General features: G+C 52.6%; 1 protein-coding gene across 1 annotated transcript in view; it reads right to left on the bottom strand.

The window, feature by feature from the left end:
• The window catches only part of CHST8 (carbohydrate sulfotransferase 8), a 64,099-nt gene extending 52,397 nt beyond the window's left edge, over positions 1 to 11,702 (bottom strand). Inside the window, exons 1-2 of the mRNA XM_033127030.1 lie at positions 11,359 to 11,702; positions 7,234 to 7,449 (exon numbers count right to left, since the gene is read on the bottom strand). Of these exons, the coding sequence (XP_032982921.1) occupies positions 7,234 to 7,363 (130 nt within the window). The 5' untranslated portion in view covers positions 7,364 to 7,449; positions 11,359 to 11,702. The remainder of the gene's footprint in view (positions 1 to 7,233; positions 7,450 to 11,358) is intronic.
• Positions 11,703 to 17,648: the final 5,946 nt, after the last annotated feature.

Here is a 17,648-nt window from a genome sequence, read left to right as displayed (position 1 = left end):
CAAATCAACTCCCACTGCAGAGATGGGGCCCGCAGTGGGTGCCCTGAGGTCAGGGTCTCCCAGGGAGGGTAGTAGTGAGAATCCTTTATGAAGCCCTGTCCCCGAAAGTACAATCCAGCGAAGGCCCCAAAGCCAGCACTCCCAGGGTCCCCCAAGCCCACTGGGCTCCTACCGCTGAGGGCTGCATATCTGACAGTGCCCCCCTTTCTGGTATTCATTGGCTGATTGCTATGTGGGCCCCCCTCTCTGCCAGTGCATCAGTACTGCCTGCTGCACAACTCCAGGGGGGCACCCTACACAGTGCAGTTGAAACAACACTACCCTGGACTTAGCACAGAACACAGTGTGAGTGGCACCCCCAAACATGCACGCCCTGCCTCAATGCTCCCACCCCACTGAGGTGGGCTCGGCTATCCCTGGTCCCCTCCCCATTTCTAACCCTCGCATTTTCCACATGGAGCCCACCAGGGCTCCAGTTCACTGCCCACCCGTGGCACCAGAAAGAACTCCCACAAAGCCACTCTGGAGCTTACAAAGAAGAGGGGGGGCCAGAAGCCCAAGGGCCACGCTTGGAAAGGGCCCTGTTACAGGTATCCCCACCCCCGGCCCTGACTTTGAGAACCTGGAGCGTGCTGTGACGAAGGCACTCGAGAGAAGGGAACTCAGTGGGTGGTTGTACTCAGAGTACAATTTTCTTTGCTGTGGCTGCAGACAGGCGAGTGGAGGGAGGGTGAGGCAGACGCTCGTGAGCCTGGGCGGCGCTCGGCGAGAGCTTGAACGCACTGCAGGTGCATTGTTTAGAAACACCGGGTTCCGAGAGTCCCAGCCCTGCTGATTTCGCAATGATAGATTGCCAGCTACTTAACAGGATGGATCACTGCAATTACATGTCACTTCTGATATTCCCAGTCACAACAAGGAGGTGTCAGCCTCGCAAGGTTTGTAGGAAATACAGATGATGCTTCGCAATGCCATTAGAAAATGGTTTCAGGAAACAGACTCAAGAGGATTCCAATAAAACCCACCTGTCTGGGGAAAACAGACAGCTCCATGGAAACTGGAGGGGCTGGCTCCCCTCCCCAGGAAGCAGTGTGGGCTGGGACACCTTGGCACAGCAGGCTGCCCCTTCCCCGAGAGCCAGGGAGGGATGGCCACCATGCTTCCCTTTACTCTATCCCCTTACGCCGGTGAGCTGTTAGACCCTCGCAGTAGTTACTCCTGTGGCCCTGGCCCACCCAGGGCTTTTGGCCTGATGGTGTGGTCTCAGAGGTCCAAGGGGACACACCTGGACAAAGGTAGTTGCTGTAGGAACAAGACAAACCCTCTGACATTGTGACCCTCCTCATTGGCAGGGGCAGGACTGAGTGTCCCTGGTAAACTTGGGACCGAGAGTGAGGGCCACACTTCTTCCAGCCAACACAGCCCTGCCTCCAGGGGACCAGAGCAGGACCCTGGAGTCGGTCAGGCCCGAGTGTTGGAATTCTGGTTGTGTCAAGCTCTAGCTGTGAGATGTGGAGCAAGACACTCAGCAGTGTGAGCTCTGGGGAGAAACCCCAGGCTCCAACAGAGCCTCATCCAGGTGAACTTCAGGCTTCCGCTGGAGGTCAGCATCTGGTCACCTCTTATCAGCTAGAAAAGGCAAACCAACAACCCACAGCTCCCCTCCTCCAGGAAGCCCTCCTGATTCCTCTAGCCAGGACTCCGCCCTTGGCTATATGGGAGGAAAGGAGTGAGTGTTCGACCTGTGAATGGAGATGTAGATGGAGGAGGAATGGAGCAGGGTGGGGATTTCCTGCTTCTCTCACCTGGTCCTGAGGTCTATGGATGGGGCTGGAGTCGTGGGTGGAAGAGTTATAGGGTAACGCTATACACCCTGCCCAGCATGTCAGATGTCATCTGCTTAAAATAGAATGTGTGGTCGCCCGCCCCCTCCCCCAGACCACTCCCCGTCTGGCACATCTGCCTCAGTGAGTGGCACCACCTGCCAGAGCGAGAAACCCCGAGCCACAGCCATCCTGAACCAAGATGGCTGCCATCCTCACCCTCTGCTCGTGACCCCTAATGCCCGGAAACCACCCCTCCCTGTCCCCGTCCACCCTAGGCCTTGACATCTCTTCAGGCCTCACTCAAACCCTCCAGCTGGTCTCCTTATGCTTGTTACCCCTCCCCTGCCCTTGCCCACAGCTCCACTACATACAAACACTGGAGTGGGCTTTCTAATGGCCACTACCCACCTCCAAACCCCCCCGAGGTCCCCAGAGCTTGCAGCAAAAGCTCCCTCCTGTGTAATGCTGCAAGGGCTTCCTGGGCCCCAGGCCTGGCTGTGTCTTCAGCCACGAGTTGAGATCCACAGGTCACACTCTAGCCCCTAACTCACTGGGCGTTTTTGCCATGCCTCATTCTCTCACGCCTCCAAACTTTGATCCATACTCTGCTCTCTGGCTGGGCTCTGCTCTGGGCCCAGACCAGGCACTTCCAAGCCTCACAGTTGTGGGGAAGGCAGCAGGTGCAGTGGGCAACAGCCAGCTGTCTAGGGACAAATCCTGGCTCTGAAGCTTCAAGCTGCGTGGCCTTGGGCATGGCACTCCCTTACCTCGGCAGTGTCGTCTATCAGGTGGTGTCGTAGTACGTAATTCACGGGGTTTTGACAGCATTAAATGAATACATGTAAAGTGCTCGTGATTGTGCCTGAGAAGGTGTGCCACCGTCAGTAGTGTTGCTGTCTGTGTATCCACACTAGGGAGGGAGAGCTTGGCACCTCATCTGGAATAGGAATAATCACTGATGATAAGAATTATATGCATTAAGAGCTGGCATGTGGTAAATACCTGATCGACGTTGGTTACTATCCTTGCATGCCCTCGTGCCCTGGAAGGAGTGCCCTGGGGAGGGCTGGCTGTGGACCAAGATGTCATCAAGGCTGTCCAGTCCCGTGGTGCGTCCTCGGGGCCCCTCAGCCGGGACCTCTGCCATCACCGTGGCTGCCTTCCCGCCTCGACACCCCAGCACCAGCCCCCACCCCCAGCACCACCACCTACAATTCCATGGCTTTGGGAAAGCAGAGTTACATCCATGAAACGTGGGGTGGCCCCACTTTCAGAAAACTCACTCTGCAAAAACCAAACATTAAATCAAACTTTAGTGTGTGCTAGCAACAGAATCTGTATCATAAAGTCACTTTTTTTTTTTTTAAATCAATGAACAAACCAATCAATCCACCTTTCACTTTGGCTTCATGGGTCACTAACAACAACTTGCTTCACCCCATTAAAACAAAATCCATCCCACTTAAAAGAAATAAGAAGGAATGATAAAATCAGAACATCGCATGGCGCGTCCCCGGTGAAGGGATGGATCTAGTGTCCTCAACGGTGGCTGGCTGACATCACAAAAGAGAGCCCGGCAGATGTACACCTTTTTGATGAAAGAACACGGGACCGCACGTAAATTCCGGCCCAAGAAAGAAGAAAAAAAACCAAACCTCTAGCTGATCAAACTGCTAATTTACTTAATTTGTCAGGAACACAAAGAACAGAAGACAATGTTGACCTACACCACAGACAGAATCAGGGAAAACCTCAATTGTGAGAAACTCTACAGGACTTGTGACCCACTTTCTCCCAATAAATAGCAAGAGCGAAGTTGGAGATGGAACCTTACAGATGGAAGAGATTTAAAGACTCACCCACCAAATGCATGTGTGGGCGTTATCTAAGTGCTGAGTACAATAAACTGGAAATAAAGGTATTTATAATATTTGTGAGACAAAGAGACATGTGAACACTGGCTGGATATTTGGTGCTATTAAGAAAGTGTTGAATATTTTTCCAAAAAGAGTTCTTATCTTTTAAAGTGAGAAATATATTGGAATATTTATGGCTGAATTGATATTCTATCTAATCTATGCTTCAAAATCGAAGGAGGGAAGTGGATGGGGCCGGCTTGACCATGTTGGGGGTGCTGGGTGACAGGTGCATGGGGTTCACTGTACTGTTCTAACCTCCTTCCATCTATGTTTCAAAATCTCTATAATAAAAAGTTCACAGAGAAAGGCAGTTGGCAGTTCATAAAAATTCAGTTTGCTCAGCCGCAGGTGTGGAGTCTACCTTCTGCCGCCCCAGCGCCAGCAGGTCAGGATGTGTCATTCCCGGTTCTAGCATGCTCTCCGAGTCTTTTACTTAGGGAAGGGGCAAGTTTAGTCTCCTGGGTCAAGAAGTAAGCTTTCCGAAGCCCCAGGACCTGGCAATCTGGGAGACGGAAAAGTAGTTGGATAGGTGAATTGGCTGATCCGCAGGAAAATCTAATCTTAGAATGAAGGTAGGTTAATTGGCAGTGATTCATGTTTCAAAAGGTTTGATTTAAACATGCAAATGTTTTTGAAAATATGGCTTGATTTACAAGAGTTGGCAACCCCATGAGATTACATCTAATGCGCGAGCCAGGTGAAGTGCGCTGAGAAGTTCAGGTGCTGTTAACACCTGGTAGCTGCCTGAGAGAAAGCTGAATGACACACCGACCACTAGCAACGAATAGCCCGCCTTCTCAAGCTTGTTTCCAAATCTTCACCTGTCCACCCTCCTGTTCCCACTTTGGTCAGTGCCACCAACAGCAGATCTTAGTGACTCTGTTCCCAGAGCACTTTCTGCTGCTGTGAAAAAACAGAGACCATGTGGAATTTTCTCTGGAGATGGGTCCCCCCAGTGGCCTTGCCTGATCCAGATGGCAGGGCAACCTGTTGTTGCGTCTGCACCTCCCGTGGGCAGAAATCCACAGGGAGAAGGCTTGTGTCCGGGACCTTTAGGGCCACCCACTCATGCAACTGGATACGTACACTTTGTAAGTACTGGTTTCCAACAGATAAATGTAATCAAGGTTTATATGCTCAGAGAAGCCAACAGGATGGGATTGTTTCACTTGAAAGATCAGAAGAAAATTGTAACTAATGTTGTGGAAAATTACTTTGATATTGCTTTCTTGGTACCGAATCACAATTAGGCTGCTGTGAGAAGTACAGGAAAAGAATAAATGAATAGTAACAAATCAACACAAACAGTCTGTGTCAGGAACGCTTTGCTCAGGGAAAGTAACATAAGCATTATTTAAAGTTTTATGACTCTGTTTGATGTGATTTACATAGAGTGTCAAGGTTGCCCATCACCTGGCACATGGTGAGGGAGGTCAAGATCCATTGACAGCCAGAAGAACACGGCTCAAGACCCAAGTGTGCTTCTTGCCTACATCCACCAGGCCCAAGCGGTCCATGGTTGCAGGTGATGCCGGCTTCAGCTTCCTTCCATCCTACAGGCCCTGCCAGCCCGAGGCTCCATGCTCCCTTCCCTGCTCTCCACTCAACCCAAGAAATCTCACACGTGCGTGCACTCGGGCAGCTGTGCAGGGCCATGCTGGCTGGCATGAGGGCCAAGAATCCACTGCCCACAGAAGACATGAAGATCAAGTGCTCTGCTTTGCCAGCTGGCTGCAGCACAGCAGGGCATGTATCGTGGCCACCAGACACAACCCCACCTAGGAATATAGCACCTGCTGGACTATATTCCCAGCTGGACGTCATAGGCACACTCATTCATGCCTTCTCTCTCAGGCTCGTTCCACAGAACGCAGACACTGGCCGCAAGGACCCTCTCTCCACGTGTGCGCCCCAACCACACACACACACCAAGATACGCACCAAAGATATGTGGGTGCCGTTTACCCCAAGCTGTGATTGAGGGTCCCTTTTCAGGAGCTTGCTTTTGCACAGATAATACACAACTGCGAGGCCAATTTTCAGTATGTCCTTACGACACTGCCTTGGAGGGCCCGACTCTGCTGACAGTGTCACTGGCCAGTCTAGCGCTCACATGAGGCTGTAAAGTCCCCACAGGGGAGCCAGTTTGGTCCCTCGTCCTTGCTTCTTCAGAAGCCGGGAGCAGCCAGACCCACTTGTGACAGCCACGATCTGTGACGGTCCGGCCCAGGCATGAGTCAGCACCAATGATTGGCTGCTGTCTCCTGGGGCCCATGGCCGCCTCTCACTGACTCTCTGTGATTAAAGAATCGACTTGTTAGCCTCCCCTACCAGGGCCTCTGGTAGCAGCTGCCAGGCCTGGGGCCCTACTTCTGGGCTCCTCTTGCTCCTTCTGCCTTTCCATCTATTTCCTGCACACCCACACTCTACTTTGAGAGTGCAAGCCGGTCAGTGCGGAGGGGAGGCTGCACACCTGAGGACCCTGTGACCCCTCCTCTCCCAGGGCCAGGTACCCCCAGGCCATGCTCTGCCCTCCTGTGCTATGTGCTGCTGGCAGGGGTGGTGCGGGAACCCTCTACCTACGCCCCCAGCCTCCACTCATCCTTCATATTGTCCATGTCCTGGAGCACATGGTGTCTTCATGCACCCTCCCCTAACAAGGCCCCCAGGACCACTGCTGAGAGACGCTGGTCCTCAGGTCTGGCAACGGTGCTTTTCTTTCACTGCAAAGCAGAATGAGCCCTGGCCTTGGCCCTCTGCCTGCTACCCTTCCACCCTGCTGTGTTCTCGGGGGCAGGAGCAGGCACCTAGTCCGAGCTCCCCTCTCCACATCCTATCTGCCTGAGGCTCCAGAACCATCCTTCCTGCTCTCTCCTCTCTGCCTTCCTCCTGTCCCCAGCAGACCTCGGCCAGTCAGGGAGGGTTGCCCCTCCAGTAGGTCACCAGGGACAGGTAGGATAGGAGGCAGCAGGTGGGGCTCCAGCAGAAGTAGTCTCAGCCTCACAAAGCCAGGACGTGCCCCAACCCCCTCTGCCCAGGCTGGAGGGGCTGGACTTGAGGGGTCTGCAGAGCTGGGCAGAGACAGAGTTCCACTCAGGGGAACTCAAGCAGAAATCATTCACCCTCTGATGTCCCATATCAAGTGGAAGAGGCCCAAGAGGTGGCAGAATCCTCCTTAAATCTGAGTTTCTTCAAAAGCAACAACCAGCTGAAAGATGAGCAGCTTGCCGTCATTTCCAAAAGGAGTGCACAGGCTAGAGGCCAGAGGCCAGAGGTCAGAGGTCAGAGGCCAGAGCCCTAAGACTAGTGGTCTGACATCAGACACAGTGTTCCTATAAGAGGCTGATACCCCCCAGGAGGAGGCCAGACCCCTCCTCTGCCTGCCAGGGGTCTCGGCCCAGACTTGGCACCAGGGCAGCTATGGAGGCTGGCACCTTGTGTGGGAAAGCTGGGGCAGGCAGGTGGCGGGGCCGAGCGTGAGGGCTCACCTGGCACCTGCTGGGGGATGAGCTCCGTGGGGTCCTGCAGACTGATGAAGAGGAGGAGGCCTGCGGCTCCGAACAGCAGGATGGATGAGAACATGCAGGCCAGCCGCATCGTTCCAACACGCAAGGGCATCTGGGCCTTGCTCCAGGGTCACCTGCGGGGTGTGGGAGGCGAGTTCTTCCCTCATCGTCCACACCAGGCGTCCATCAGGCCACAGTCTACAGGGCAGAGGGGAGAAAGATGGTCTATCACTGAGGCACGGGCCAGCCGGCTGCTGAAGCACCAGTCACTGCACGGGACCAAGTGTGATTCCCTTGATCCCTCCATCTTTTCGAACTGACTCAGGTATGTACCTTCTACCTTTTCACGCCCAAGGAAGTTGAGGCAAGCCCAGTTACCACCTGTCGCTGGCAGACCAGCTTCCCTCCAGGGTCTCCTGTGTTGGCACTCCCGGAAAAACCATGGAGAGAGAACACTCTGGCCTCTGCCTGGGGGAGCCACACCCCTGCACTGCCCAGGCTCTCTGAGCTTCTAAACAAGCACCCATTGTAGGTTCTAGGTACAGGCAGGAAACCAGGTCCTTGTCACTTGCCACTGGCCCGGTGGACAGAGAAGGCCTGGGATTTTCCTCTGTGCTGGCCCTTCTATGGGGTGCTGGGGTGTCCAAAAGGGTGTCCACAGAGCAGGAGGCTTTGAGAAGGAGCCTCCCAAGCCCAGAGGATGGCCGGGACAGACTGACTCCCCAAGCCTGCCCCTCCCCGACGCCAGCCAGAGCGGGCCCTCCCTGACAGACTGATAGACGGGCTGGCGGGATCAAGGCCCCACTGGATAATTGCATTAGTGGGAGCTGAAGCTCTGGCCAGATCATGGTTGTCCCCGATGCTGAGGGCCTCAGGCATGAGGCAGGGTAGTCAGATCTGCGTCTGACCGATCCTAGGCTCAGAGACTGGCACCAACGTTTCTGCAGATGGGCACCTACTACTCTGGCCATTGCAGACCCAGAGCTTGCCCACGAGACTTGGCCCTCACCCTGGTTCCTCCTGAAGGGAAAGAAATTCCAAATACCCCAATATCAACCTGTGATCTCAGTTGGGTCAGGCTGTAGGTCCAAGATGGGGGCATCCCAAGGCCACCTGCCTGAAGGAAGGATGTCAGTTCCCAAAGTAGGGTGCCATGCGTGCTGAAGGGGAATCCACACAGAAGGCCATGACAGGTGGGCAGGTATCCCAGGACCTCCTTTTAAAGGAGGGTCACTCTCTCCTCTGACTTTCACCTGTTCTTACCAGCCCAGGTCCAGGGACAGCACCCTCTTTCTACCCAAGGAGCCCTGGCTTCCCCCATCTTGGCACAGGGCAGTGCCTAAGGGAGGCTGAGCCAGGTGGCCAGGTCTCAGCAGCCTCCGAGACCACAAGTGGACGGCTGGTCGGGCCCCAAACCAGATGTGCTGCTTGGCACAAGGACGCTTCCCTCAGGTGCAGGGAGCCCATCCTGTCCTGGCACCCAGCCACTGGGGAAGGAAGTCTAGCTATTGTCCCTCTGCGTCCAACCTGTGGGGCATGAGGCAGGAAGTGATAATAAGAGAAGCCCCTCCCTCTCCTGCCCAGACAAAAATTCCCAAGGACTGGACTGTTCTCAGAAAAGCGGAGGAGTGTTAAATTGCAGGTTTGTGTTTCTCCCTTCTGCAGTCTCTGTAATTATTTTTTCACTCAGTTAACTTTAATTAACCTGCCCCAGGCCTCTACACACAGGGAACGCGCATGAACGCTGGGCTCTCTGGGCCGTGCTGAGCAGGTGGTTCCCACGACCTCCTGGCTTTCATGTTTGGGAGGTAGCGCTGATCCAGGCTCAGCTTTGTTTTTGGAGCTGGCTCTGGGACTGGCCCCTATTTCACTGCAGTGGCCCCCACCTCAGAGAAAGACTGCTGCTTCCTGCCATCACCAGCGTCACCCTGTCCTGGGCTTGCAGTGGGTGAAAATGGGCAGCCACATGTCCTCAACGTCTCAGACCTTGAAGCCCTCGTGTGGGGCCGTGGCCTCCCCCTCCGTGGTTGACTTGGATGGGCTGTCCTAGGGGCCAGGCAGGCCCCAGACTCTGTCGAAGGACAAGGCCACTCTCAACACTGCCCAAAGGATGCCCAATGCCCTGTGGCCTCCCAGCTACTGCGTGCAGGACCCACAGGTGCCAGGCCTGAGGTCCAGGAGAAGTGTGAGCCACTGCGGGGGAGATGGAGCTAGTCTCTCCTGCTCTCGCTCTGCTCCCCACCCCTAGCAGTTGGCTTAACCCTTGGGTGTCCCAGGAAGTCAAGGAAAAGAGTCGAAAGCGTGGGAATGACGTTATACACACCGAAGCAAATGGCGACACCGACAGATGGGGCGCAGGGGAGTCAATTCAGTCCTTTCTGCAGCAAACGCACATGCGCTAACATTCACTCACACACACGCTCCAGCACCCGCACACGCACGCCACTGACGGTCCCCAGCAAGACCCCAGCTGTAGGGAAATCGCCACAAGGCCCTGAAGATGCTGGTCATGGAGTTGGCACACTTTCTGCAGCCACACTGGCCTCCTGAGTCAGACACGGGGCCAGGAGGCCAACCTGATGGAGGGTGACCTCTGACATCAGGACATTTCATAAGGAGGGAGAGAGGGAAACAGAGAGGAAGAAGGGATGAAAGAAAGGACAGCAGGTTTATGGGTAGGCCCCGTAGCTGCCTGGGAAGACAGTTAACCACGTGCCACACAGCCTCAGCCCAAAGACTCTGATGCAAAAAGGGGACGCAGATGCCCACGTGATCATCATCGCGTCGTCTGCACAGTAGCTGGCACTGCAGAAGTGACTCCAGAAGGGCTGACCAGTCCCTTCTTCTCCGCAGTCTGTCACATCATCACCATTCGAGCCAGTACAGACTTTCCCCGTCCTGCAGCTATGAGCCGCTTCTCATGTGTTTCTGAACTTGTCCAAACCAACCCACCACACGGAGCCAGGCTCCAGCAGCCCATGCGCCTGGAAGCCAGGATGAGGACCACATCGCTGCCCCCAAATCTGGTGGGGGAAGAGGACACAGCCCCAGGACCTGCACCTTCACTGTGGCAGGAGAGACAGCCATTCGAATTTCTCTTTTCAGAGGCCCCAGGGAGAAGACAAGGACGCTCTCCATGCCTAGGGAGCTGGAGTCAGAGCCGTGCATGGCTTGCCCTGCCCAGCCCCTACGCATCAGACCCCAGCCTCACCCCCACCGCCCCGGGACCCTCTTGTCAGTGTCTGCTCTCACTGGAGACCATCTGACCCGCTAACTCCCTTCTCTGAGCAAAAGGAATCAAAAGGTTCGCATGCCTCCCCTCCTGGGTAACTAGTTCACAGTCTGGCTGGGTCTTCAATGCCCCAGGAGGGGGCCGACATTATAGAATCAATAAGAACCTCTTTCCTTTAAAGGTGGGGGGTCGATGGGAGGTCCCCACCGCACCCCCAGACACTCCAGAGAGTGTGCACATCTGATCCCCTCTAGTTCCCCTCAGGGTGCTTGTCTTTAAAGTCACAGATTATTTTCAAGGCAATAGGGAGATGCTGGTCCAAAGGCTGTCCCCTTCTCCTGGGGGGTCGAGCTTCTCCCTGGGGAGCGGATGCTACAATCTGTCACAGGCGGGGCTGGGCTGCTCTGGGACCCTGCAAACACATCCACAGGCCTCTGCTCCCACCTGGGACTCTGCATCCTCATCACGCAACTGCGTCACCCTGGGCTCCAATGGCAAGTGGAAACCCCTCCCTTACCTCCCGGCCTCCCTTTCAAGACCAACAGACAATAAGGAAACTCAAACAACTGGGGGTGGAGTGGGGAGGGGTAAAGCAAGAGAAATAAACAGCCCGTTGAGTTTCCAGGAGGTCCAGCCCTCATCACAGTTCCTACTCCTCCCAGCTGCTTCTCTCCCTGAGACCTGAACAGCGTCACCCATGTTTACTGTAAGAAAAATAAAAATCCAATTAATCTTGTAAACACCTCCTGGGACACAGGGCAGGGCCAAGGATTCCTCCCATTTCCTTATTTATCTGATTTAAAAAAATTTGTCTCTTCAGAAATTCACTTCAGGGCACAAGCAAGGACTTGGGAATTCAGCCAAAACACACGCACCTCTAGTGGTGACCGGCCGGCAGGCAGACGAACGGACGGCTCCAAGGACACGCTTGGCTGCAGCTGCTCCAAGGCCTGGATGCTTCCCCCCGTCACCCAGAGGACCCTCTCTGGCTGTGGGGACCCACCCCAACACCCCACTGGAGGCAGCAGGAGGCGTCCGGCCACGTGCCCATGGGTGCACCCATTCGGTGTGTGGACCCTGGGCCGGGAAAGTTCTCTGTCCAGTCAGTCTCTTCTTCGCAAGGGCAGGAGCAAACAATGACGTCCCTCCCTCCCGGCTGAGGGCTCCAGGAGAAGCTGCTCATCAGGAGAGAGGCTGCTATGGCAACTTGAGGAGAATGGAGCCAGGCACTGCCGTCACCTTGAATCCGGCACCGAGCATTCACCGTGGTGGCAGAGGGGCCGCACCTCAGCCCTGCCCCCGCTGGGGTGGTGCTGGGGCTGACCTCCGCTCCCCTCCTCAGCCTCCTGGCCTCAGTACCTCATGTGCTTCTCGCTGAAACGGAGTACACAGCCCAGTCCCCCGAGAATGCCACCTCCATCTGTTTTGTCAGACGAGTTCTTCTGTGTGTGCGGCTCCTGCTGTACTTCTGAGATGGGGTTCTTCTTGATTTCAGATCATTAAAATCCTGCAGCTAATTAAAACCGCTCTAACAGCAGCAGCAGCGGCAGCAGCAGCAAACTCTGGGACGAGTCCCTCCAGTTTTTATGCGTAGGCATAAAGTTGCAATGCTCTGCAACGATGACAAATGGCTGCAAGTGCTGGGACTTTAGGGCGGGGTTGCAGGCTCGGTGTGGCTTCTGCCCCACCGCTACCAAGGGGGAGTGCTAACCTGGGTCCTGAAATGCCCAGGGCCCAGCCTCCCCATGGCCGGGCCCTCAAGTTTGCACTCTACTCTTAGAGAAGGACACTCTCCCTCCACCTGCCTCCCTATTATGAGGCAGGGATTCCCTTCAATCCTCCACTCTTCTCGCAGGGGGCAGAAAGGGAGTTCTAACATCGAGGCTGAGGTGTACAGGAGGCTCAAACATCCCCAAAGCCTTGTCCGCACAGCCCAGCTTCCCACCATTGCTTATACAAAGAGGCTAACCGCGGGAAGCCTGCAAACACACAGCTGCAGAGAGTGTGGTCGCGATAGCCTGGCTGGGGTGTCATAGGCTGCAAGGCCCTCGTTTGCTGATAGCGGTAGAACCACCCCATAAATACCATCTCTTACATTTTCATGGCATTTTGTGCCCAAGGGGCAGAGGAGGGGACAGTAATTCTGCAGGTAGAGAAGCCGAGTCCTCACCATCCCTACCCTGGCAGAGTCTGGAATGGGGACCTAGTCTCCCCATACCTTATGAGTGTGTGTCCCTTGATGACAGCCCTCCCCCCACAGTGTGACAGCATTCACACTCCTGTGTCACACTCTTGGGTCCTTGGGCACAGGGTCGGCCTCCCCCATCTCTGTATCCCCAGCACTGCTGCACAGTGCCTGGCACAGGGAAGGTGATCGGTAACAGTGGCTGCATGTTGAATGCACATGAGTTAGTAGACGGAGGTGTTTGGGCCATCCTGAGAGAGGTACTCCGTGAACCCGGAATTTTAAAAAGGTCATTTATGTTTCAGGGAGCTGTGGGTTTGTTCTGATCAGGTCTGGGTTAGGATCAGGTCCAAACTGTAGCCCAATCCTGTGAGACAAGAAGAGGCAAAGAAGTGAGCTCCACGAGGGAGCCGGATGGAACCTGACGGCTCCCAATACTCAAAGCACGCTCCCTACCAGGGTGCCGCTTTTGTACCCTCACGTTGGGAGGACAGATTTTAAATCATGGGGCTTGAAGACTAATATACTTGTAGAGGTAACTCTTGACTCTCTCTATACATACATGTACTCATACACTAACACGCGTAACACATGCACAAAAAAATATAGTCACTTAGATGCCGTAAGATGGATTACCCCCACATAGATAGTATGATGCTGGGATACTCCCAAACAAAATTACAGTTTAAATGTGTCAATCAAAGTCAATGAAAGCAACACAGGCTACAACATGCATGAACCTGGAGGACATTACACTATGTGAAACAAGCCAGTCACAATAGAACAAGTACTGTATGATTCCGTGTAGTCAAATTCAGAGACAGAACGCAGAATAGTAGTTACCAGGCACCGTGGGGGAGGCAGGCATGGGGAATTATTAATGAATGGGGACAGAGGTTCAGCAGGGGGAAATGAAACAAGTTCTGGAGACGGATGGTGGTGATGGTTGTCCAACAGTATGAATGTACTTGGCTCCTCTGGACTTCAAAGTCGTTAAAATAGGAAATTTTATATTGCGTATATTTTATCGCAATAAAAAATCAAAATGAAAAAGCTAACTGGAGGTTGACACTGAGCAGAAACCGTTCTCTCCCTGTTACTTTCACTCATCCCGCAGGTGACTGGGTATGGGCCCGAGTTCATGCCCGTGTAAAGTTCATGCCCACGGTTGACCAGGACATGAGAGGGCTGGGTTTAGGGCCCTGGGCAAACTGATCAAGCAGCCGGGTGTCATGGGATGGACACCACATTAGGAGTGGGGAGCTCAGGTTCTAGGCCTGGCTGCCCTTCCAATCAGCTGTGTGACCCTCAAGACTTGATTTCCCTATTCTCAGAATCAGTCTGCATCCAAAATATCTACCATAGATGAGTTCTCGTGTTCCTTGCAACTCTGGTGTGAGACAAATGTCCTGAAACACCGGAAGGCACCTTGTGAATTTCATTGGCATGAGGCCACTTTCAGGCAGAGTAGGTGGCCCTCTGAGGAGTGCATCCCTCACCCACATCCTTGCCACAAATCCGGGTCACTGCTGGGCCCCTATGGATGCCACGCGGTTTCCCTTTGAGACAACTCTGTTACTTGCAGAAGGAGCAAAGGCTCCTGATGCAAGTGTCAAACTGGAAATTGTGTTCTCAGGTTCTTTCTGATCCACGAAGCCATGCTCCCCTGAGGCCTGCCTGGCTGAGGCGAGTTCCACCTGGGGCCACTCCCTACTGAGGTGACCACTGCTCTGTGTTTGAACCCCTACACGGAACTCCCCCTCCCCCACCTGGGCTAGTGCCTCACTTCATGATAGACATCATTTTGAGGCAGAAATCTCAACAGGGCTAATGATGGAGAGTCCACTGTATTTATAGTCATTTTTGTTATTTAAAAAAAACACTAATTTCTATAGCATGTAGAAGGGCCACCTGAGGGATTGTTGTGGTGATGACAATGTCCTCTATCCCGACTAGTATCAGTGTCCTGATACCAGTGTGTCAGTATCCTCATCGTGGTTCTGTACCATAGTTGTAGGAGGTGTTACTATTGGAGGAAATGGGATCAAGGATGCACACAATTATTTCTCTGTGTTCTTTCTTACAACGGTGTGTGAATCTAAAATGATCTCAAAATAAAACGTTTAATTAAAAAAATCAAGAACTTAAAAATAAAAGTTGCTGTCCTTTCAGCTCATGCATAATGGAAGCAAATTCTAATGTTGTGCACGTAAATAATAAATAACCATTTTCATGGATCAGCGCCATCCTCTGTTGTACGAGAAACATTTTAAAGTTAAGGGACTATGCCTTTAATAGGAAAATTTGATGTGTTAGCAACTACTGGTTGATCTTTGTGCATTTTTCAGTTGCAAATTGCACTTTAAAAATGCAAACAATTATTAATATTGATTTGGACTAAAACAATATTGAATTTCAATATATTTCCAGCACTTTTATGAATTACCCTGTGGATATGTGGTGATTGTGATAAAAGAGTATTTGCATGCTCAATTTCTTTTCAGTGAGGAACCTTGAAGAGGGCTGATGTGATCCAGGGATAATGAACTGCACAGAGACAAGACTGGCTTCAGAATCCTTGTCTACGTCCTCAAACTTAGCAGCTGGCATAGACTTTCAGGGCCACTTTCCTCTCTGGGTTTCATCCAAACCAATAGTAGAGAGCACAGATAATGAACACCTGCTCAAGGCCTGAAATGGGATTTAGCATCACAGTTTCTAGAGAAAGGAAAGAGAAAGGAATAGACATTTACAGTAGTACCTTTGTTTTCGAACATCTCCGTTGATGAGCATTTCGGTTTACGAACGCTGTAAACCCCCGAAGTAAACGCTTCGGTTTTCAAACACACCTCGGAAGTCGAACACGTCACTCAGCTTCTGCTGAGTGCAAGATCCTGAGGCCTAGCTGTCAGCTGTTTTCGAACGTTTCAGAACTCGAACGGTCTTCTGGAACGAGTTACGTTCGAAAACCAAGGTACCATTGTATCATGTTTTGTTAACGTTCCAGGCACTAAGCTAGATACCATATAAACACCTCATGTAGCTTTCACTCAATAACCTCTTGAAGTGAAAATCATTATCCATATTTGTCACAGGTTTGGGTTTCCTTAAGGAGATGCTGAGATGGATCTTGGGGTGAAAGATGTTTATTAAGGATCAACACCTGTGAAGGGAAAAGGGAGGATGCTGAAGTGGGCAGAAGGAGAAGTCGAACAGGGATGCAGGTCCAGCCAAGCCTGGACAGGGAGCTCTGGAGCTGGTGCAGCTGGTCCGAATGTCCTGCAGTGGGCAGAAATAGCCGCACCTTCCAGCCTCACCTTACTCAGTAGCTGGATGTGGGTTGGTCAGTAAGGGCATGACCTCGGATGAGGCAGTTTGCTGCAGCTGAGGCAGATCCTGAAGGAGCTGACAGCTAGGGGCTGGCTGCTGACCACACATCCTGTGGGTGACCAGCAAGTCCTTCCTGGAAGGGGATCTGGACAGCATATTTCCAAGCCCACCACTCTTTTGCAGAGGGTGAAATGAAGATCCAGTGATACTAAATATGGCTGAGGTTACACAGTAAATAAGTCATCCCAGATCTGCCTCGCTTCTCTCAAACAAAAGCACACATCAGACTGGCCTGACCTTCAGTTACTGAGACACAAAAGTCTGAAAGTCTCCAGAGGAACATGCAGAAAGTTTGACTGCGTAAGCAGATACCCTCACTTCACCTCTACTAACATCCCTGCAACATGCACGCAGCGTGTGCATGCGCACACACTTCTTGGCAATTTTCTCATTGCTAATGGAAGGTGGGGACATGGATTATTTGGGTTAAAGTTCCCCTGACAGTACAGCCTGGAGAGCATCTCCCCCCAGCAGAGCTGCCGGATCTTGCCAAGTGCAGCAGACGCACGATGCTGTATGGCCTCTTTTTACTTTTAGAAAGCACTGAGCTATTCACATTTTCCAGCTGCTCTGACATCCACAGCCACAGCAGGGAAAATTGCAGGGAAGGAAAAAATTGCATATTTACTTCTCAAAATTGAAAGTTGGGGTGTAATATGGACAGAAAGGAGTGTATGAGTAAATCCAGAATGCACTGGCCCCTGGCAGGGTACAACTGCCTCCAAGCTGCAAACAGCAACCCACAGACTCCAGAGAAGGAGAGAATGGCAAAGAGATTTGGCTTCCTTCCAGGGAATCCCTCTCCCTGTGGCTGGCACAAGGAGGCCCCAGAGGAATTGCCTTTGTGTTCCCAGCTGCCAATAGTGCCTGGCACAGAGTAGGTACTCAGGCAATGTTTGGGAAGCAAAAAGAGCTGGTAAGAGGAGGGAGGAGGGTAAGGGATGCTTGCAAGTGAGGGCCGGCTGGGTCCTTTGAATTGAGGTCATGTGGAGTCCACAGGTGTGCCCTGCATGTTTGCACATGTACAACCATCTTCTTTGAGAGCAGGCTGACCTCTCTGAGTGGGCTCCAAAGCTGATGAACACATTCTTGACCCCCACTAGTTCGGCATGATTTTCCCTGGAGCTCTCCTCAAAACAGGTTGGTTTTTTTCCCATCTGAGGGCTCAAAGACTAAGAATATGGCAGCACAATCAAATCTGTTGGCCTTATCCTGGTTGCTCTGTGGAATAATTGGGTCTGTCTCCGGGTACCAGGATGGAGCTAGGGCTGTGAGTGACTTAGAAGTTTTTTTTTCCATTTCTTTTTTTTTTAAATTAAAGTTTATTGGGTTGACAATTGTTAGTAAAGTTACACAGATTTCAGGTGTACAATTCTGTAATACATCATTTATATATATCACACTGTGTGTTCACCACCCAGAGTGACCTGGAAGTTCTAATGAGTGGTTATGCGTGAGACAGGAGCCTGATTTCTCCGTGAGTCTCTGCCTCATGTCTCCCTCTCACTGACATCCTGTGTTTCAAGTCTCCTCCACCCCACTGACCCTCAATGCCTTCCCTTTCTTTCACCACAGGGTGTAGAAAAGTCA

Source organism: Rhinolophus ferrumequinum, chromosome 15 (genome assembly GCF_004115265.2).
Source record: "Rhinolophus ferrumequinum isolate MPI-CBG mRhiFer1 chromosome 15, mRhiFer1_v1.p, whole genome shotgun sequence".
NCBI lineage: Eukaryota > Metazoa > Chordata > Mammalia > Chiroptera > Rhinolophidae > Rhinolophus > Rhinolophus ferrumequinum.
The sequence above is the reverse complement of the archived record's forward strand: the minus strand, read 5'-3'. Positions and strand labels throughout refer to the sequence as shown.